Source organism: Ovis canadensis, chromosome 4, assembly GCF_042477335.2.
Source record: "Ovis canadensis isolate MfBH-ARS-UI-01 breed Bighorn chromosome 4, ARS-UI_OviCan_v2, whole genome shotgun sequence".
Lineage (NCBI taxonomy): Eukaryota > Metazoa > Chordata > Mammalia > Artiodactyla > Bovidae > Ovis > Ovis canadensis.
Window position 1 is genome coordinate 107,338,782 of NC_091248.1, and position 23,112 is coordinate 107,361,893.

The following is a 23,112-nucleotide window of genomic DNA, read 5'->3' on the forward strand; positions in this document are numbered from 1 at the left end:
GGAAGCCGGAAGGATTTTGTTTCAGTAAGAGGACTAAAAAGGCAGATTCAGTCGGGGGCTTGGGAGACAGGCGGGCAGGAAGGTGCGCCAGGCTAACCTTATCCTTCATCTTACCTTCTCCACCACCCGCACCCTACTGGACTCACACAGCAGGGAGGTGCTCTAGCCTGACCACCTCCACAGGCAGGCCCAAGAGAGTGGGTTACGGCCCATGACTCCCCCAGTCAATAGGGGAGGTGGTGATGAGTTCCCCACTGCTGGGCTCATGCTGAGCAGCCAGCAGAGGAGAGATGCAACGAACCCCAGAGGGTAATGAGCCCAGAACACCACTGACTAGAGTGCTCAGCATGGGATCCCTGGGAAGACAAGCTTGGGCAGATCTGTACAGGGGTGGGGCGGCGGGGGTGAGGGGGGGCAGTCTTGGCTTTCTTAACGGCTTTCTTTCTCTCTACTGACTCATCACCCCTCGGCCTGAGAGCAAAGGAAGATGAGTGCCTCCTCTCCCAGGTCCACTTCGGGCCTTTTTCATCCTGCCTTCCTCACCCCTTCCCAGCCCCTAACGGGCTTCCCACTCCCTGGGTCAAGGCTCCAGAAACCTCTTAGACGTCTGGGAGTGCCACTCTCCTGGAGGTCAGTGACTGTTCAGCCCACTGGTTAGTGATGAGAGCCGGGCTCTGCATTTAGGCAGGACGGGGTTCAAGTCTAGCTTCTGTAATTGCCAAATGACCTTGGATAATTTCTTTAACCTCTCTGAGCTTTCATTTCCGTATCAGAAAAGTGAGACTAAAAACCACTGCATAAAAAGGTTGTGAGGATTAACTAAGGCAACAGGCACAACTGTGAACCTAATTCAGTGTGTTGCACACGGCAGTTGCCCAATAAATATTAATTCCCTTCCTGCTTCCCTGGTGGCTCAGATGGTAAAGCATCTGCCTGCAATACGGGAGACCCAGGTTCGATCCCTGGGTTGGAAAGATCTCCTGGAGAAGGAAATGGCAACCCACTCCAGTATTCCTGCCTGGAGAATCCCAGGGACGGAGGAGCCTGGTAGGCTACAGTCCATGGGGTCACAAAGAGTTGGACACGACTGAGCGACTTCACTTCACTTCACTTCACTTCTTCCCTCTGATAAGGAACTGGCGGCCTTTCCTTCAGATGTAGAAATGGAAACTGCAGTCCCTTCTTGCCTGGGGCATGTGTGATCCGCGCCCTGCCCAGCCTGACTGTCCGATAGAACCTATGTGCAGGGCAGTAGCTAGAAAGGTACAGCCATAATGTGGCAGGTCCTCAGAGCAAGCCTCTGCCCCAGATACTATATGCAGGGACTGTGTTTGGATCAGTAATAAAGGAAAGAAAGGCCTTGTTTCTCTTCAATAATCTTCCTCTTATGTCCTTTGAATCAAACAGCCTTAAAAGCCAAGACAAATCAATAGATGAGTGCCAGTGATTGGCATCTGGATTTTCTTTTCATTTAATTAATTTACTAAACATCTACTGACTTTCCACTGTGTCAGGCGCCAGGCTAGGAATTGGGACCACAAAGTCAAGTAAGCTGTGTTTTTTGCCATCAAGGAGTTGGCAGGCTCAAGGGCTCAACCACTGAGTGCAGGGTGATACGTGCTCTGCAACTCACAGGATTCTCTCAGAGTACAGCCGGGGATTCAGAAAAGACTTCCTGAAGGAAGTATCGCTTGCACTGATTTTTGAAGGATAAGTAGGCATCGACCACGCCAAGGGTAGAAGAAGGACGTGGATTTCGGAGAAAGAGACCAGTGCATCAGTTAGGAGTCGCACAGAGTCGGACATGACGCAGCAGCAGCAGCTGATATAGACCACATTTGCTTAAACAAGTTTAAAGTTTACATCTTTTCTTTTATAAATGTATTTATTTTAATTGGAAGCTAATTACAGTATTATAGTGGTTTTGCCATACATTGACATGAATCCACCACAGGTGTACATGTGTTTCCCATCTGAACCCCCATCCCATCCCTCTGGGTCATCCCAGTGCACCAGCCCTGAGCACCCTGTTTTATGCATTGAACCTGGACTGGCGATCTGTTTCACATACGATAATATACATGTTTCAGTGCCATTCTCCCAAATCATCCCACCCTCACCCTCTCCCTCAGAGTCCAAAAGACTGTTCTATACATCTGTGTCTCTTTTGCTGTCTCGCATACAGGGTTATTGTTGCTATCCTTCTAACTTTACTTCTTTCTTGTTAAAAGAAAAAGTCTGGACATAGGCAGTCCTGAACAGGTCCAGCAGCTCCCAGCGTCAGCAGGGGTCCAAGCCCCTTCATCGCCCTGCTCCACTCTCCTTAACACATGGATTCCATTCCCGAGATCCATGGTGGCCATGGAGCTCCAACCATTCATATCTTCCTTCCTGACAGGATGCCAAGAGAAAGGGAGAAAGCCCAGCAAGAGCAGATTACTTTCTTAGAAGTCCTGCTGAGAAGTCTCAGCTGAATCTCAGTGGTGTGACCAGTGAGAGAGGGGACAATCTGTAAGCCTGTACTAAAAGGATGCCTGTTACTAAGGAAGAAGAGCAGAAATTAGGAAATGGAAATTGTGCCACAGACAGCGTGTGCCTGGGCACAGAGCTTCAACACTGCCATGTCTGTTTACGGAACACATAGTATTATCTGCTTGGATCAAGGAGTCCAAGTAGTAAGCAGGAGAGGAATTGGAGGTGGTAGGAGATGAACCTAGAAAAGCAAATCCACATTTTCCACCAGGTCCGAAGGCTTTGCTGGTTCAGCTGAAGGGGGCATCTGCCAGGGCACGAGGCTGAGCTCAGCACCTGCAGTCCAGATCCCCTCCTATCTCAAAGGAAAGCCCCCGTGTGGCTCTAGAGGTCACACAAGCCCTGCCAGGGCTTGGCCCAAGCTAGACTGTATATTGGCCAAAGGCCCCTAATTTTTCCCTTAGAGAACTAGAGTTTGGTCACACTGTGACCTGGATACAATTAAAATGTGTTTCTAGGAGCTTCCGGGGCGGTCCAGTGGTTAAGACTCCATGCTTCCACTGCAGGGGTGCAGGTTTGATCCCTGGTTGGGGAACTAAGATCCCACAACCCGCCCAGGGCAGTGAAGAAAAAAAAAATTGTTTGTCTTCTCACTCCAAGTTCTTGACCCAATAGGAAGAGCCAACATTTATTGAGTGTTTACTGTGTGTCAGACGTTATTCTGAGTGCTGCTTCATTTAAACCTCATGTTTTCCTTATGAGTGAGTTATTCCATTTTGTTACTCCCAGGTTACAGTTTGGAGAAACTGAAGCATGGCTTAAAATAACTCACCCACGGTTACTAAAGGGCAGAAGCTGAATTTGAACCCAGGTAGACTGGGCTCCAGAGCTTCACTCGTAACTGCGGGTTAGTTCTGCCAGTGTGTGAGGTCTCCTATAATGGGAGAAAATGCTGGGATCCAGGCAGATGGGTAAAGTTAGGACTAGGCACAGAGTGTTTTGCTGTCTCTCTTGCAGGGAAGGAATGAACACTCAGGCTAATGGACCAAGCCTGGTCCGGGCTGGGACATGTGCCTTTGTCCCCTCCTTCTGCATCCTGTCTCCCCAGTGATTCCGATTCTGGTCACTGTGGTCCATGAAGAGACGCTCCATCTCATTTTTCTCCTTCTTGCCTCCCAGCCAGCACGACTCTGATGGGGTTTTGCGCTTCCTCTTTAGGTTCCTGTCTTTTCTTTCCTTTCTGCCTCCCTGAGAATGTAAAGCATCCACCCGTGACTTAGCTGTCCTAGACCTGTGTGTCAGGAGAGTTGCCCTGTCCCTCCAGGTCACTCTAGTGAGCTCTTCTCCTAAGCGGCGTGTACCTCCTCATGGCCTCTGCTCTCTCCAACATCCCTTCTCTCTCTTCCCTCTTAATATCTGCTGCACCTCCACTGACTTCAGCATCCCTTTCTATCCTGAAATTCTACCCTCCTTCCAGCTCCTCCACAACCAGTCACCCATTGTTTTCATAAGTGTGGCCCAAGTCAGTCTGCACACTAGCAGGTATTTGCCCTATCCCCACCTGTGATGTGTCGCCCATCCTTTAATGCCCAGCCCCTCCCCTCTGAGGAGAGTGTCCTGACTCTCCAGCCCTCCAGAGTTGGCTTTTCTGAACCCCTCCAGTACCTGCTGTCTGTGCTACTGCTGGATGGTCGTGTGGCATTCTCTCTTGAGTTGCTGTGATGTGGCTTCACTGTGTCTTCCCCACTTAAGTTCTTTGAAGACAGAAATTATTATTATTTTTTCTCTCCATTTGGATCTACTGCAGTGCTTTTGGATCTAATACAATGCTTTTCTACTTAGTAGATTCCAAGTAACTATTTCTTGATCAATTGATGACAATAATTCCTAGGTCTCTTTACACATCCTTAATGTGTATTATCCATTTCAGTTCCTTTAGCATTTGTTTGTCTCCCCATTTTGAAGAATCCTGATCACTTCTGGACTTTGTCATCTCTTTAATCAGCTCAACTGGGCAGCCCTAATCCTTCTCCAGCCCCACTGGATCTGTCCAGAGATGCAAGGCTGAACTGCAGTGACCTCCCCTTGCAGGGTACCTTGTACCCCATTAGAGCTTAAACCTGTGTTTTCTGCTGCCTGGCCTGGAAGCTGTCTCTGGGGGGGAAGCTCCCACAGCAGCCAGGATATGGCTATGTAGAAGGTGCCGCCGGAAACAACAGATTCTCCATCAAACACCTTCCAGCACTGCCTGGAATCCTGCTGCTCAGCACAGGCTGTGGGAACTGAGGGTCAGTTGAAAGGTAACAGGCCTACAGCCTCATTCAGAGACCATAGTGCAAAAGCTCATGGGTTGATGAGTCGAGCAGTTGATTCAGGACAGATCCAAACTGAAAGTGTTAGTTGCTCAGTCACGTCCCACTCTTTGTGACCCCATGGACTGTAGCTCAAGCCCACCAGACTCCTCTGTCCATGGGATTCTTCAGGCAGGAATGCTGGAGTGGGCAGCCATGCCCTTCTTCAGGTGATCTTCCCGACCCAGGGATCAAACCCGGGTTCTCCTACATTGTAAGTGGATTCTCTCCCTTCTGAGCCACCAGGGGAGCCCAAAGGCACTCAGACGGAGTTCTTTGTTAGGAAGAGTCAATCAGGGCACAGAAGTGGTGTGAGGTCGCCCCTTTACAGTCAGCAGAGACTTCCCGAAGCAGGTTGCCTTAGCATTCCTGTCCTGGTGAATGAGCTGACATCTCTCTGAGTGGGCTCTGCCACTCCGCGCCTCCCTTCGCTGCGCAGAGGTTGCTGCTTTTCTGGCTTTTACAGCTGTGATGCAGAGTCATGGCTTCAGAGACAGGCAGGGCTACAGGAGGCCAGGTGGGGTCAGGCAGCTCACACAGCAGGCAGATGAGCTGGGCCAGGGTCACAGGTCCTTGGCAGGAAGTTAGAGGCCAGGAGGTTGGGGAGATGGGGTGTGAGCTCTGGCTCATATACTCTCTAAGAAGGTACAAGATGCTCAGAATATCCTCCTAGCCTCCTTTTTCTCTCCAGCCTCCCTGAGTCGTCCCTGTGAGAGCAGCATTAAGACAGAGGATGGAGCTGGTCTTCCCCTTCCTTTCTGCTGCTCCTGACCTACCCCCTCTCCATTTCCCTGCCCACTGGCTCCAGGTGGCAGCTCAGGAGCAGTGGGCCATTGAGAGCACCTCCAAATAGCTTTAAAAGAAATCAAATTCGTAAATGGTGTTTACACTGAGTGGCAGGGCAGGAGCCGTGAAGCTTTTTTCTGAGGGCGCTGCAGCGGAAAGTCCGTCCACAGTGGGAGAAGGCAGGCTGGCAGCAGTAGCCTGACCTCCATCAGAGCAGCCTTCAGCAGGCAGTTAGGCTTAGGCAAAGGTCAGGCTCACTGTGCTTCTCCAAGTCAGACATTCTCTTTAAAACCTTAATTGCGACTTCTGGGAAATCTTAGCTGGAGAGAGTAAAGGTTTTCTTCTCCTGTCTCCACTTCAGAACACAGCTATCTTGGAGGAGCGCTCCCCACATAGAGCAGAGAGCAGTCGTCAGTGGAATTCTGCTTAGTGCGGCCAGGCTGGGAGGTGCATCAGGGCGAATGAGGCTGCTGTGGCCCCATTGAGGGGGACACAGGACAGCCCCTCCCTGCCCCAGAATAGGGCACCATCAGCCTGGGCAAATGGTAGCTCTGGGAGGCTACCCGCAAGCTCCTGGGACCTCGTTAAGCTGAATTGCACTGGGGATGTTTGGTTGAAATGGGAGAGAGAGAAATAATTGTGATTAATGGGACCCTGGCTCCCATTAAGAGGACAGAGAGTCATGTCAACAACAAGCTGCTGACCCATCCTACATATTGTCCTTTCCTATCGCTCATATTTCATGCTCTCTTGCATCCGATCTCACTCCTGTGGCTTAGGAAACTTGCCGGAGTTGATTACAAGGCCCAGGACAGCATCACCAGGCTGTGCCAGTGGAGAAGGACTGTGGTTCCAGTGTGGAGGAGCAGAGTACTTAGACCGCCCATGCCCATCACTCCTGCCTTTGAGCAGAGGCAACTGGGGCCTGGCTGCAGACCATAACCCAGCAGACTCTGGGTGCCAACTCCAGCCCTGCCCAGGGAGTTTGGGAGGGCTTAGGGCCTATGAAAGCTCCACTTTGACGGTGTAAGCCATGCCATTTTTAAATCATCATTTGCAGTGAGGAAGCTCGGCCTCAACTCACAGAAGAGGGCAGGGACCAGGGTCATTAACCGGGTGGGTCTGGGCTCTGGATGGCTGCATTTATCCCAGTCTCCAGCTATATGCACCCAGACCTTATAATGGGGGGCTTTTACTCATGGGCTTTTCTTTGCGTTACTGACTGGCCAGAGAGATCACAGGCCCTCCCAGTCCTCAGTTCAGTTCAGTTCAGTCGCTCAGTCATGTCCGACTCTTTGCAACCCTATGAGTTGCAGCACGCCAGGCCTCCCTGTCTATCACCAACTCCCGGAGTTCACTCAGACTCATGTCCATCAAGTCAGTGATGCCATCCAGCCATCTCATCCTCTGTCGTCCCCTTCTCCTCCTTCCCCCAATCTCTCCCAGCATCAGGGTCTTTTCCAATGAGTCAACTCTTCGCATGAGGTGGCCAAAGTATTGGAGTTTCAGCTTTAGCATCAGTCCTTCCAGTGAACACCCAGGACTGATCTCCTTTAGGATGGACTGATTGGATCTCCTTGCAGTCCAAGGGACTCTCAAGAGTCTTCTCCAACAACACAGTTCGAAAGCATCAATTCTTTGGCGCTCAGCCTTCTTCAGAGTCCAACTCTCACATCCATACATGACCACTGCAAAAACCATAGCCTTGACTAGACGGACCTTTGTTGGCAAAGTAACGTCTCTGCTTTTCAATATGCTATCTAGGTTGATCATAACTTTCCTTCCAAGGAGTAAGCGTCTTTTAATTTCATGGCTGCAGTCACCATCTGCAGTGATTTTGGAGCCCCCCAAAATAAAGTCTAATGCTGTTTCCACTGTCTCCCCATCTATTTCCCATGAAGTGATGGGACCAGATGCCATGATCTTCGTTTTCTGAATGTTGAGCTTTAAGCCAACTTTTTCACTCTCCTCTTTCACTTTCATCAAGAGGCTTTTTAGTTCCTCTTCATTTTCTGCCATACAGGTGGTGTCATCTGCATATCTGAGGTTATTGATATTTCTCCCGGCAATCTTAATTCTAGCTTGTGCTTCTTCCAGCCTCCCAGTGCTACAGAGCAGTAATTCAGTTTCCCCACGTGACAGGAGGGCGAGCACACGAAAGGACAGCCCTCTCGAACCAGCACTGCCAGGACCCAAAGACTGCAGGTGCTGGGGCTCTATAGCATTGCATGGGGTATTATTTTCCTTACTGTGTTACAAGAGGTAACAGCCAGATTTACTGAACTTAAAGTTACAAGTGGTTTGAACAGAGTTTGTGAATGTGCCTCAGACGTGGTGCCCCAAAATGCCCATATCTCCTCTCTACTGGGCCTGAGAGAGCAGCTCCTTAGTGGGGAGAGAGGACAGGGCTCTTTCTCTGAGGCCCGTCCAGGGGTGCAGGTCAGCAGGACTGCTGGCCCCTACCTGGGTGATGGCACACAGCACACACACGATGTGCTGCCTGGCAGGCTCAGCAGGCAGGGCCAGGCTTCGTGATTGTCAGGTGAAGGCAGGATGGATTTAAGGAAGGATATGGTGACTCCAGGATTGGGGGGCTGCTTGAGAGGAGCCCAGAGGAGATGGTACCTTCTGAGCCAGCTGGATGGTGAGGGAGACGTGAGGAGGAAAGGAAGGGGGCACAGGGCAGGGCATCTTCCTCTGGGGACAGTGCCTCCAGCTGTCTTTTCATGCCCTGGATCTGACATTCATCGGGAAAGATGGGCTTTCTGTGTTTCTGTGAGATTGTTTGCCGTTTCTTGTATTGAGTGCAATGGAATGAGTAAACTGCCTGGTCCTTAGCTGCCAGTGTGGAATTTCTGTCTGTTCAGGTCCTTCTCTCTGGTGCCTTCTTCTGGGCTTGCAAGACGGATTGGTGTCTGTGGCACTGTTGCCTAGAGACCAGGTGATGATGAAAGAGGAGAAGCCCCGTGTCCCTTCCATCAGCACACACACTCCTATCCCAGCCCAACCCCGGAGGGCCCCCCCAACCACAGCCCAGTTCTGACAGCTCTGACCTGGCTGAATGAGGCATTGGCTTCCTGTCCACACCGCAGGTTCCTCCATTCCAGCCGCTGTTGACTTTTCTCGGAAGTGTCCCTGCTCTCCTAGAAGGGCCAGAGACCTTGAGGGTTTCTCAGCCCTGTGCTCAGACGTTCCCTCAGGCTACCACGGCCCAACCAGCACACCCAGCCCCTGGCTTGGAGGATTTAGCCCCTGAGGGTGGCCCGGGGCCTCGCCCTGTCCTTGTAGTTCCTCCTCTAGCTGTCTTCCATCTGCTCGGCTTCTCACCCCTGCCTTGCTCGGGGATGGTGGCCAGGAGCAGGGGGTGTGGAGGAGGCTGGGGAGGTGCACACAGCTGCTGCCTGTGCTGCCCAGATAGAGGCACCCGGCCTCGCTCCAGTTGTAGTCAGTGCCGGCACGGCAGGTGCTAAACAGCCCCTTCTGCTCCAGGTGACATCCAGGTGCCTCTGACTCATCATGGGCTGAAGCCGGTTTGTGCCCCTCTGAGCTCCTCTGTGAGCAGACCCACTGTGGGAACGAACACCCTGTCACCTTAGAAGGGTTCTGGAAACAGGCCTTTTCCCATCAGTCGGGTGCCGGTGGACTTGCCCAAAGATGGGAACTTTTCTGTCCCAGTGATGTGGAGAGGCTAGGGCATCTATTGTGTGCCTACTATGCACCATGGACAGAGGAGCCTGGCCTGCTACAGTTCCTGGGGTCGCAAAGAGTCGGACATGACTGAGCGACTGGACAACAACAAGCCGTTAATAAATGCCCACAATGAATGCTACAGTTAATATTGGTGTGAAAAAGGTGCTGTGAGGAAAAGCATCAAGTATATAAAGGTGTGGTCCGAGTGTGTAGACGCTTGGTGGATAGGTTGAGTCGGAGCTCACAGATGTAGCAATAGGAAGAAGTGTTCTAGCCAGGGGGAGTGGCCTGCCCAGAGGCCTGGGACGAAGCACCTGTGTGAAGCTGGAGTTGGTTTGGCATGACTCCAAAATAATGAGGGCCAGAATGGTTGGAAGGTGAGACCAGCAACAACCCAGTTTTATAAGGAATTGATCCTCTACTGTGCTGAGGAATTTGAACTTCAGCAGAGAATTAAGGAAAGGATTTTGGCAAAGGAAAAGGTGATCCGATTTGTTTGTTGGGGTTTTTTGTTTTTTGTTTTTGCAAAGTGACAACATCTACTGAGAACGTCCTATATGCCAAACATCTCTTAAGTGTTTGATTTGGGTCAGTTCGTTTATTCTTTAATAAAACCCTTTGAGGTAAGTGCCATTATGATGCCCATTTGACAAATAGGAGAAAACTTAGACCCAGTGAGGTTAAGTGACCCACTCGAGATCACACAGCTGGTAAGTAGGAGAGCAGGATGTGAACCCCGATGCTCTGGCTAACCACAGAGCTGCACTGCCTATGATAAGCCACACCCTGCGGCATCACAGGGGGGCGATTGGGAAGTGGTGAGGCTGGGGGCAGGGAGTGTTCCCCCAAAGCCAGAACCTGAACTCAGGGAGTGGCAGGAAGGACGAAGAGGGGGACAATTCAAGAGGTGTTTATGAAGTAGGACCACTGTGACCTGGAGGTTGACTGTGAATGTGAAAGGAGTCCAGGATGATTTCTAAGCGGCTTGCTCTGAGTGAGACAAGAAACGCAGGTGGAAGTGCAGGTTTTATAGTGAAGACAGTGGATTCAGGATTGGGCTTGTTACATTTGAAATGTCTATGATGGAGGTGAGTCCTGAAGAGCGGTCTGGGCTGGAAGTAGGAGCGATGGCGCCACACAGCTCTGAGCTGTGCACTACAGGCACTGTCCATAGCTTCAGGTGCCCAGGGGCTGCCCATATTCAGGGGGCGTGTTGGTGGGAGAGAATTCACAACTGAAACTAAGAAAGCACGCAGAAGGGTGGGGATCACAGAGGCCTTGAAAAAGAGCTTCGACACAGAAGGCGGCGGTGCTTAGCTTTGTCAGATACCTGAGAAGAAGTTAATAAAATGGCGATTAAGAGGTCTTGAGTGACCTTTGAAGTGATAATCATGTTGGAATGTCGATCGGCTGTGTGAGATGGAGGAGTGGATGGAGGTGAAGGGAAAGAGGTCCCTGGGTTAAGAGAGAAAGGTTGACTGGATGGGATGCGAGGTCAGAGCTAGGTTTTCTAGGATGAGTGAGATTTGTAGACAAAGAGGTAGATGCCGATAGAAAGGGAGTCAGGTGGTGATTAGAGGAAAAGGTGACTGATAGAGACAGGTGCCCGAGAAAGCAAGAGAGTGTGATCTACAGCCAGGTCCTTTTTTTTTTTTTTTTTTTTTTTGGCCACGCCAAGGGCTTGCAGGATCTTAGTTCCCCAACCAGAGATTGACCACCCCCCCCCCCAACCTTTGGCAATGAGGGCACAGAGTCCTAACTACCAGACCACCAGAGAATTCCCTAGATCCAGGTTCTTTTTCTCCAGGGTGGAAGGAAAAGAATTAATCACTAATGCCACCATTCAGTTCAGTTCAGTCACTCAGTTGTGTCGAGCTTTTTGCGACCCCATGGACTGCAGCATGCCAGGCTTCCCTATCCATCACCAACTCCTGGAGCCTACACAAACTCATGCCCATCACGTCGTGACGCCATCCAACCATCTCATCCTCTGTCGTCTCCTTCTCCTCCCACCTTCCATCTTTTCCCAGCATCAGGGTCTTTTCAAATGAGTCAGTTATTCACCTCAGGTGGCCAAAGTATTGGAGTTTCAGCCTCAGCATCAGTCCTTCCAATGAATATTCAGGACTCATTTCCTTTAGGATTGACTGGTTGGGTCTCCTTACAGTCCAAGGGACTCTGAAGAGTCTTCTCCAACACCACCAGTACAAAAGCATCAATTCTGCAGTGCTCAGCTTTCTTTATAGTCCAGCTCTCACATCCATACATGACTATTGGAAAAACCATAGCCATAACTAGATGGACCTTTGTTGGCAAAGTAATGTCTGTTTTTAATATGCTGTCTAGGTTGGTCATAGCTTTTCTTCCAAGGAGCAAGCATCTTTTAATGGCTGCAGTCACCATCTGCAGTGATTTTAGAGCCCCAAAATATGGAAAAGATCAGTACTTCAAGGCTGTATATTGTCACCCTGCTCATTTAACTTATAGGCAGAGTACATCTTGCGAAATGCTGGGCTAGATGAAGCACAAGCTGGAATCAAGATTACCAGGAGAAATATCAATAACCTCAGATACGCAGATGGCACCACCCTTATGGCAGAAAGCAAAGAGGAACTGAAGAGCCTCTTGATGAAAGTGAAAGAGGAGAGTGAAAAACCTGGCTTAAAATTTAGCATTTAAAAAACTAGGATCATGGCATCTGGTCCCATCACTTCATGGCAAATAGATGGGGAAACAATGAAAACAGTGGAAGACTTTATTTTGGGGGGTAACAGTGCCACCGTGGGTGCTTTATAAAGGCGAAGTGTGGGTCCGCACAGAAATCCACGGTGGTTCAGGTAAAGCCTGAGAGTCTAGATCTGCAAAGCAGAGTACACCTGCCCCCGCACAGACCTTGACATCACGAAGGTGTAAGGGCCTACAGAGGCATAGCTGACATTCAGATGTGACCCAGTTCGGTTACCTTCGGGTCAGAGATTTGACAGCCTCACACAGTTCCTCCATGGGTCATGTGCATGCATGCTAAGTCGCGTCAGTCGTGTCCAACTCTTTGCAACCCCACGGACTGCAACCCTCCAGGCTCCTTTGTCCATGGGATTCTCCAGGCAAGAATACTGGAGTGGGTTGCCATTCTCTCCTCCAGGGATCTTCCCCACCCAGGGATCAAACCAGTGTCGGCTGCAGCTCTTGCTTCACAGGCAGATTCTTTACCGCTGAGCCACCACAGGTCATACACTAATTTCTCCTGAAGAAAGAGGGCGTTCGACTTCTCACCCCTAGTTCAGTCCCTGCCAGGCACAGGTACAGCCTCAGGGACTCCGTCTGGGCTTGGGAGAACCCCATGTGGCCCACACCGAGGGTTCTGGTCTCCAAGGGACCAAGTCTCCAGGTGCTGTCTGTAAACTCTGGATGAGGAGCGGTCCTCACTGCTCTCTCTGGTAGGACCGCTCTTCTCCGCATCACTGGGAGCACGAGGAGAAGCTGGACCGTTCAGGTGCACCCCACTCTCAGAAGGACTTCCAAAGCCAGCCTTGAGCTCAGGAAGCCTGTGGGAAAGGATGCCAGTGGGGTGCCCTGCACAGGCGTAGGGCCCCCAATTCAGCCACACTCCCTGTGTGAACCTCAAGGAAGAGACAGTTAAATCGCCCTCCAGTCCGCAGCCTCGGGTTTTCCTGGGAAGATGAACAGTCTGCTTTCCTTATTGTCTGCACCAAAGGAACAGATTGCGTCAGTTTGTAAACTGTGTTACTGCTTGCAAAGGCCTGGAGTCAGCAGGTTTGCATTTCCCAGCAGACTGAGCGATGCTGATCGCCCTGGCTCCTCCTCTTTGCCTCCTCCTCAGGAATTGCCCCTGGCCCCCCACCTCTGGCATCCCACCCCGCACCCCTGAGGTATTCCAGGAGAGAAAGAAGGAAGCCCTGAGCTCCCAGCTGGGCCGTCTCACCCAGTGCTCAGGCCAACCCTCAATTTCTAGGAGCTTCGTGGCCACTGTGCCAACCCGGGCCTGATTTGCAGGCATTCCTAGGGCCTTGGCTTAGACCAGCGCACAAATGTCAGAAACGAGGTTTTCCAGAGAACAGTTGGCGCTGTGGGTTGGTCTTGAATGCATCATCTGGTCTGCAGGTGTTGAGGGGTTGGGTAGTTACACACTGGTAGGAGCTGAAGCCCTGCTACTCCAGGAGCACAGGGAAGTTTGGGATGGACCCTCGCCTGCCCCCTCGCCACCCACCCACAGTAATGTGGCCCAGGGGCATTTCATAGGCACTGCCTCTGCGGCTCCCAGAGCGTTCCATTATCAATTGCATCGTGTTAATGTTTATCATCTCTGAAAGACATCGGTGTGCACACTTGGCCGCAAGTAGAAGGGACGAGTCGGCTGTGTTAAGCTGCTACTATATTAAGGTGAGGTGTCTCTTCAAGTTCACAGCTCTCGCGGCGGGAGCACATTACAGCAGTATGTATGGGGGATGGTGGCAACCCCGGCCGGCAGCATGGCTGCCATGCAAGGCGGGAGAGGAGGCTCGGTGGCACTCAGATTGCTCTGGATTGCTACTCGCCTACCCTGCAGAAAGCTCTGTTTGGGATGCGTGGGTGGGGGAGAGCTGGAGTGCCTTTCTTCCTCTCTCCCCAAGCTCCACCTTCCCCTCTCCACAGGCTCCTACTGGGCTGCCTGCAGGGCCTCCCCACCGGCCCTTCTCTCTTTCAGCACCTCCCAGTCATACCAGTGCACCGCCAGTGCCGCCACCCCCAGTCCCAGCTCATACCTTAGGAAGTTCTGAGCAGAGAAAACCTCACAAGCCTGGTTGAGCACTCACTGACACGCGGAGCAACTGCAAGGGGATGCCCAGCCCAGAAGAGGCAGAGCTGGTCCCTGGATGGCTGTTTAGTCTGAAGATTTTGCTTTGTGCCTCTAAGCCTTCTCCCCATCCAAGCCTCACTCCTCTCTTATTCCCAGTTCCAGGCTTGTTGCCGATGGCCTTGGGGTTACTGAAAGCAGGGCTGGGACCAGCCAGTGTATGGGGAGGATGGCGGCTTCTGCCTATCACTGGGGCCCCTGATGTCACCTCCCCAGAGGTAGCGCTGAGCACTCCTACTCTGCCTTCAGGGGGAACATGCAGCCAGCATCCCCTCGCCCCCCTTGTGTAGGAAGTCTTCCTTCCCAGATGCTCCAGGGCAGGGGTGCCCTGAGCTGCTGCCTACCTGGGATCACCTGTCCTGCCCGAGACAGCCACCTCCCTGGGGGGAGGGAGCATCCCGGCAGCTGTGCTGCAGGAGTTCCTTGGCCTCCCAGCCTCTGGGGCTGAGGCTCAGTGATTTCCTCTGCTGCCTTGGGCACTGCGCAGGAGAAAGGATGCGAGGCTCTTGGGAGAGACTACCTCTCTTTCGTTCTCCCAGTACACAAAAAGCGAAAGAGGGGTTATATGGGAGGGGAGACTCTCGCCACTCCTGCATTTTGCCGGAAATCCCCTCTGTGCTGTACCTCCTTGGGCTGCCCTAAGTCACCATCCAGAGCATGCCACCGCTAGCTGTGAGTCCTCCCTGGTTCAGTATCAAGTTCTCTTGCCCTGAGTGCCCCTGGCGGCTTTGTCGAAGCTAGCCTTTTCATGGAGGCAGCCTCCAGTGCACTCCGCCCCCGCCCTACCATGAAGAAGGCTACAGGAGGGGCCCTTGGTGTTCCCAGCGTCACCCCCAGACTCAGAGCCACTGGACATCCATCTTGGCTCCTGGAGCAGGAGAGGCCGGGCAGCTAAATGAAGCCCCAAGGTGGCTGGCATTTCCTCTGGTCTTCCAGCTGAGCTCTCGCGTGTTCTTCCCCAGACACACCCGTTACTTTCAGAAGACTGATCGGCTGGGGAGGGCCTGGGCACGTGAGTCGTCCTCTCTGTAAGAACATCAGCCCTGCCTGCCTTTCACTCCTCTCACCTCCTGCACACCCACCACCCTCACCTGGCTGGCCCCGCATGGCTCCCCAGAGCAGAAGGTGCCTCAACTGTCTGGAGTGGGAGAATGACTCAGCCCCCTCCGCCCGCTTGACTGAAGCAGCTCCTGTGTTAAGAAGCTGGACAGAATCCAGACAAGAAAAGAAGGGGACCAGTTGGAGTGGTGGAGCAGGGATTGAGAATATGTTTGTGGCGGGGGCCAAGATAATCCAACCACTAGGAAAAGGGCTATGAGAAACGAAACATGCTCGCCACCACCGCCGCCTTCCCTCCCTGGGTTGGAAGCCTGCCCCCGTCTCCTCTTTTCTCCTCTCTCTTTCTCCCCTTCCCCATTCCCTGCAGCCACAGCCGGGAAGGGTGAGACCACAGCCCGCCTGGGTGGGAACTAAGGTGTGTGTGCTGCCTGGGACAGGAACACTTCCTCAGTAATTAGGAGACGTGCAAATTAACAGCCTGTGCCGTTTGTATTAATTTGGTAAATAAGCCAGAACAGTTTCATTAGTGGCACATTAATGTGCTCGGGAGCGGGAGGACGTGTCCCCCTGTGAGGCAGCAGGGCCCTCTGGCTACCCCAGCCCACAGACAGCCCGGGACCAGTGGGTCTAGCTGCTTTCCCACTGGGCGTGGCTGGCCGGACCACACCCCCTGATTGGCCCTGTGGTGGAGAAAGATTCCCCACCCCTGCCCACTCTGATTAACCACCTCTTCCGTCACCTACCTCTCTGAGTGAGAACCAAGGGAATTGAGCTCAGCCGAGCAGAGCTGCTGCTGGTTGCAACTAGCCTGACTGCTGTCGGCTGGCGCTGAGTTGAAGGAAGTGGATGCCATTGTACATCACCAAAAACTCATGGTCAGAGTTAGGATTTGAGTCCAGGTCTGTCTGACTGCAGGATTCATGCTCTTTCTACCGTGTTGTGGCCCAGTCAGTACACCCAGCTCTGGGGTAGATTTAGAGAACAAGCTTGGTTCCCATTGGAGCTGACGGTCTGCGTGAGTGCTAAGTTGCTTCAGTGTCTGACTTCTTGCGATCCCATGGACTGTAGCTTCTCTGTCTGTGGGATTGATTCTCCAGGCAAGAATACTGGAGTGGGTTGCCGTGCCCTCCTCCAGGGACTCTTCCCAACCCAGAGATCAAACAAAAGTCTCATGTCTCCTGCATTGGCAGGCAGGTTCTTTACCACTGGCACCATTTTAGCTGGTGAATAGGGGCATTTTGAAATAACTGCTCCTCCCCAGGAAGTAAATAATTGAAGAAGCATTTGTGTGTCAAGCACCCTTTTAAGTGTTTAACATGCTTATGTTGGCTCATTTAGTCATCAAAACACATCTTTTGAGATAGGTACTATCACAATTCCAAGGTAATTGACTCACCAAAAGTCAAGGAGATGGTGAGTAAACGTCTCTGCTCCGGAGTCTATGGTCTTAACCTCTGTGCTCTACACTGGTCCCTGAGTGTCAGAGGGAGATATCCGGGCCAGGTGTTCAATTCACTGCAGGCCAAGGTTAGGGAAGCCGTCACAGGAAGATGGTGTTGAATCTGGAAGAGCTCAGCTCACGGGGCCTAGTTCAGAACCACAAAATCCCCGCCCACTCTGCCAGCATCAGGAGCAGAGGACGAGAGATGCTGGCAGGTGAGCAGAGCATCCAGGATGTCCAATGTGGCAGCACCTCCGTGTCCTTCAGCTCCTGAGGGTCAGGTCTGCCCTTTAGACATCTAGGCTCTTAACCATCTTCTGTCTTAACCAGAGTTATCACAAAGCTACCCCCTGCACGTGGCACCCCCTTCTCAGAGCCTCTCCTCCCCCCAGCTCCATGTGTTCCTAAGTCCCAGCATTTGGCTTCAGTATGAGTGTTGAGGATGGGGAGTAAGGAAAGCCATCATCTGTTGCTGACATTGCTTGTGTCCACATGTAGCTGTGAGCCCCTCAAGGCTATTATCAGCCCACCTGTGTACACACCAAATGCCCACATGCAGTGCTGTGGCAGCCCATGGTGATCACCCAAGGCCTTACCTCCCTGATGCTAGTGCCGTTGCAGGAAGCCTCCCAGCCACTGGACAGAAAGTCCAGGTCTCTTCGTGAAACATCTCGTCCAAGATGCTGAAGAGACAGGCAGCCACGTTGTATATAGCGCATCTCACTTTACACCGCACTCCATGAGTAATGTCTCACCAACACTTGGGGTAGCCAGAAAGAGACCAAAAGAGGTTTCCTGTGCACTTGACAAGAGAGAGCCTCCCCTAATTCTTGTCTGCAGTTGGAGGCAACTTGCAAGAAATTTCTGCTCATACTCTGTATACCGGAGATCAGACCTGTCAATCCTAAAGGAAATCAATCCTAAAGGAAATCAATCCTGAATATTCATTGGAAGGACTAAAGCTGAAGCTCCAGTACTTTGGCCACCTGACGTGAAGAGCCGACTCACTGGAAAAGACCCTGATGCTGGGAAAGATTGAAGGCAGGAGGAGAAGGATGAGATGCTTGGATGGCATCACTGACTCAATGGACATGAACTTGAGCAAACTTCAGGAGATAGTGAAGGACAGGGAAGCCTGGCATGTTGCAAAGAGTTGGATACAACTTAGCGACTATAACAGCTACAACATCTGTATATGGTAAATCCTAATTATAAGTGAGCCCACATTTATGAGTTCATTCACTTGCTGAAATTTGTTACCTCTGTCAGTACCCCTGCAACTTTTTGGATCATTTGTGAATGTGCACAGAGCAGCGAGTCTCCCAGGAAGAACATTCCCAGCTGAGGCTGCACATGCAGTGGCTCTGCCTTCTTGTTTCAGCTCTCATCCTGCAAACAAATGTCCTACTCAGGTCTGCTTAGCACCGAGGTTTTCAGGGTTTCTGCACTTTATATTGCAGTTAAAAATGGCCCCTAAGCATAGCGCTAAAGTGCTGTCTAGTGTTCCTGAGTGCAGGACGGCTGTGATGCGCCTTAAGGAGAAAATCCATGTGTTAGATAAGCTTTATTCAGGCATGAGTGACAGCGCTCTTGGCTGTGAGTTTATTGTTAATGAATCATCAATATGTATTAAATACAGTGTCTTTAAACAGAAACCATCATCGAAGCAGGTTGTGTATTGATAAGTTGATAGAAATGTAACTGGAGTCTTATAGGAACCAACCCTGTGTTTCCCCGGGAGGCAGTGGTTCAGGATTCCCTAATTCTTTGTTCACAGTAACTTTATAGCAATAAGTATCACAGATAACTAGAGAGAGTGAGTATGTATATATCTTTTTAATTAGAAAAATACCAAAAATTTGATGAGTCTTAAGATTGAGTCTTAAAGTTGAATAGAGAAATGGAGCTTTTACAGATATGAAGAGCTGAAAGTGTTAGTTGCTCAGTCCTGTCCAACTCTTTGAGACCCCATGGACTGCAGCCCATCAGGCCCCTCTGTCCATGGAATTTTCCAGGCAAGAAAACTGGAGTGGGTCACCATTTCCTTCTCCAGGGGATCTTCCTGATCCAGGGATTGAACCTGGGTCTCCTGCATTTCAGGCAGATTCTTTACTGCTTGAGACACCAGGGAAGCCCGTCACAGATACAGACCCATGGAATTTTATAGTCAAGTTACAAATTCTCAGCAGTGAGTGTGAAAGAGAGACATGATGAAAGATGAACATGTAGACCAACCTAGGAGTGCCCACTGCACCCTCTGTTTGCTCCCTGTGTAGTCAAGACTTCACCCTGAACCCTCTGCCCATCTAGGCTGGGGCATGTCAAGCAAGGCCAGAAGCCCAGAGACCTAGGTGCAGCAGGAACACTGGCCCAGCCCCAACCCTCCTCTAAGACCAGCCTACCTTCCCTAAAGCCCCATTGTTTGACTGAGAAATTACGGTGGTGGCAGCAGCTGTAATAAAAGGAGAAGCGGGGACCCGCAGGCGACAGCTTTATCTCTCCCTCCACAGCCCAAGACGGATTGGGCAGCAGCACGGTGCCCAAGGCCAGAGATTTCTTTCCTCTGCGGCCGGCTGGGCCCAGGGGCTTGTCAAGCCCAAGTTAGCGTATCGATTGCCGGCAGGGAGAGGCTCGGTACGTGTGAAGCCAGAGCTCACCTGCCAAGAGAGCCTGGCTGCTCCCCAGCGGTGCTGGCCCCAGGTGTGGCTGCTTAGTCACTCGCTGGCATCTCCCCCGCAGGAGCCTTGAGAGGTCGGCATCTGGTTTGTGGCCTCAGAGGGTGAAGTGTGAATTAGAGGTTGGCGAGCAGGGTCTGAGCCTGGGCGCCTGACAGGAGAGACGGATTGTACCTGTCTGGTCGCCCCTGCAGCTCATGTCTCGGAGGCTCTTTCCTCCACCGCAGGAACCTAGTGTGAGAGGAAGCCACGGGCTTCTCGTCACAGCTGCAGCGGCCCACCACGAGCCTGGGGGCTGGAGGGAGGGCTCGTGCTTGATCAGGGCAGCCTTCCTGGCTTTAGGAAAAGGACACCTGGCAATGAACACAGTGGAAGAAGACGAGGCGCTGGTGTGGGCCTGGCAACTGTACCAGTTTGACTTGTTTTCAGCTGGGCATGAGGAGGGGTCTCGGGAGCCCCCAGATGCAAAGGAGTCCCATGGATTGGTGGTAGGAGCCAGTGTCGGCACTCCCACTCTACCCATTGTCTCCTGAGCCCCCAAACACAAGGCAGGCAGTCCTCCACTCCTCCCAGAAGTCGTCTGGGATCAGCTGCCGCTTGATCTTAGCATGCTTGATAAAGCGCGGCAAATGAAGAAGAGGCGGTCTTCCCATGCATTGTCCTTCCATCCCTGTTCTCGTCTGTGTCCCACAAGCCCGCAGCCTCTTCCTCCACCTTTGGCCCTCCCACTGTCGGGACGCGCAGTGCTGCAGCACCCAGGGCACTTGCAAGGTGGCAGAGGGCTCTTCGGGCAGTTTGTCACTCACTTCAGTGAATTTACTGGCTGGTGAGCTCTTGAGGCACTTGTGCTCTATCGTGTACCATTTTGCCCACCTGTTCTCTGCCACACACACAGGTCCTCCCAGTGAATTAATTGCTGGGATTAGAGAAAGGGGAGACCAGTTTTGCCATCGACAGTTACGGGTCCTCCCTCCCTCCAGCCATCAGCAGCCTGGTGCCCGTGTGGGGTGGACCCCACCCAGCAGAGCCCAGCACTTCCACCCTGGCTCCACCAGGGAGGGGCGAGGTCCAGGGTTCTGAATGGTGGGGGGAGCTGGCCTTAACCCAGTGGACTGTATGTGGAGGGGGGTGGGGGGGAAGTCAGGGGTGTGACTGGAGGAAGGATGCTCTTGAGACAGGGCTGGGAGAGGAGGGGAGGCGCCAAGGAGGCAGTGGAGAAAGAAGGCTAGCAGGGCAGGCTGGCCTCTGCTCTCATCTCTGCCCCTTTCTGGCCCCACTGCCCCTGTGTCTCAGTTTCCCCACTAATAAAATCAAGTTGGATTGGATGGGTATAATACCTTCTTTTCCTAGCTCTAATAAACTCTTCGTATCCCCTTCTGCAGTACACCCCCACTTCAGGCATTGTTGAACTTGCATTCCACCTGAAAGGGTCACAGGGGGCTTCGTGTAGGAAGAGGGTGTTCACAAATAGGAAGAACACCTGGCAGAGTCCTAACTCTGCCGGGAGAGATGCTGGGGACGCGACTCCCAGAGCAGGGACAAAGAGCAGGACCGGGAAGGCGGGACCCCGGCTCCTTCCTATTCGTGTCCTCAGCAGCTGCCACTGGCTCTTGCCCAGGCTTCAGAGAACTCCCAGGTATTTAGACACTCATTTTATTGCTTAATCGAGCTTGAAGCCGTTTAAATGAATACAAGTTTTTACGTTTGGCAGTGAAGGCTTTTACAGGCCCCTTTAGCAGGGGAAGAGGTTGGGAGAGAAGCTGAGAAGGAATTCCTCCTGGGCCACTGCCTTTATGAGGTAGAGCGGCATCCTTGCTGGGTCAGGGGTCCTGGGTCTCGGGGAGCCCTCAGGTGGGGAGGCCCGGGAGCCCCTGGGCTTTGCAGGGATCTTGCTGGCTCTGGGGATCAGCCAGTGTGCTCGGCCCGGAAGTCAGGGCTGATGGCGGTGAGCACACCCCTAGAAAGGGGTAACCTCCGACTGGAATCACCCCCTAACTGCCCCTGCACATCAGTGTACTGTGCCCACCTGTCCCCTTCCCGCCTCTTCTCACCTGGCTCTCATCCCACTGCTTTTATTGCCTTCATTAAGCATGACTTCATTCAGCTCTTCCAGGAAGAACACAGGTTCTCCCCTCCTTGGGGATTGCCTTGCTCTCCACTTCCACCCAAGGCTTGCCTGTCTTCCTAGCAGAGCTGGGGCTCAGTGGGTGCTGAAGAGGAGTGGGTGTTGCCTGACTCACCCCTGACCTTTAGCTGTGTACACACACAAACACGCACACAGCTCAAGAGGAAGGGGAGGGGATTTGAGGAGAGGAGAGTTCTGAAGTTGCTTTGTCAGTGGCATATCTCTTAACGGTGGTTCTGGGGTGCAAGAAGCTGAAAAGATAGACCAGCTCACAGCACTGAGGTGAAGGGTTCTCAGAGGCTCTCACCAGCTCACGCTCTGACTCACCGTTCCCAGCTGTTCCTGCCCGTGGAGTGAGCATGGTGGCAGTGGCCCCGGGGCCTCTCTCCTCCCCTGCCCACCCCAGGCTCCCGCTGCTAGCTGACACCCCTATTTCTGCTCCCTAGGTAGAAGTGGAGGTGGAGAGCATGGACAAGGCCGGCAACTTCATCGGCTGGCTGCACATCGACGGCGCCAACCTGTCCGTCTTGCTGGTGGAGCACGCGCTCTCCAAGGTCCACTTCACCGCCGAGCGCAGCGCCTACTACAAATCCCTGCTGTCTGCCGAGGAGGCCGCCAAGCAAAAAAAGGAGAAGGTAGGCTGTGGAATGGGGCCTGGCGGGGAAGGAGCGGCTGCCGTCTCTTGCCCTCCCTTCCCTCCACACCAGCACTGCTGCCTCCATACTACAGACAGAGGCTTCTGTCCCCCGTCAACTGAGTGACTCCGGCTGGTGTTGGTGTCAGACCCCACGTCAGCAACCCCGTGCTGAGGCAGGCCCCAGACCCTCTCTGAGCACTCCTGTCCATCACCCCGGCTCTGGTGGGCCTGGCACCGGAAGCTGCCTAGACAGTGACCTTGGAGCCCAGGGTCACCCGAGACCAGAGGCCTTCTTCCCCCGCCCTGACCCTCCAGTGCTCTCGGAGAGGCTGGGTGGCCTGCAGCCCATGTCTGAATTTCCTTCACATTGCCCTGCAGGGAAGCCCATTTTGGAAGCTGCCCCAGGAGATGCATAAAGCTGTTAGGACAGCAGATTTACAGCCCATCAGTCTGTGCAGACACTGCATTGAAGAGACAAGGGGGGTGGGTTGGAAAGCAGCTTTTGGAAGCAAATGGACGATTAAGGAACCCAGCGGTTTGGTGATGGGAGCCGGGCTCGGCAGCCCCTTGCCCCTACCCCCACAGCCTGTCGCCATTGACTTACAGCTCAGCCCTGATAATGGGGATAAATCAGCCGGCCACCAATTTGTCAGGGCTTCTCAGAGCTTGAGGAGGATTTCATGGGACAGCCGTGCTGAGCCATAAATTTGTTCCAGGAATAAATGTTTCCTTCCCCATGGGGCAGCCATCTGGCTTACAACTCGCCTCTCAGAGCCAAGGCCCAGACACCTGCCAAAAGGAGTGGGGGGCCCCGGGGCCCAGAAGCCTCCGGCTCCTCCCACCTCTCCCATGAGAGAGCATCACACTTCCCCCAGGGGCCAGGTGCCGGAGGACTTCTGGGATCTCTGTGTCTCTTAGTCTCATCCCCTAGAGATTAGGACAGGTGACCGACCCTACCAGAGCTGGAAGGGCTCCAGGGAGAGGTGGCTCCAAAGGCCGAGACAGGTGGAAGAGACTGCCC

General features: G+C 52.7%; 1 protein-coding gene across 1 annotated transcript in view; it reads left to right on the top strand.

Annotated features, from left to right (window-relative positions):
• Nucleotides 1–23,112, top strand: part of SND1 (staphylococcal nuclease and tudor domain containing 1) — a 420,634-nt gene that overhangs the window by 384,632 nt on the left and 12,890 nt on the right. The window contains exon 17 of the mRNA XM_069588315.1: nt 21,901–22,089. Within this exon, the coding sequence (XP_069444416.1) occupies nt 21,901–22,089 (189 nt within the window). The remainder of the gene's footprint in view (nt 1–21,900; nt 22,090–23,112) is intronic.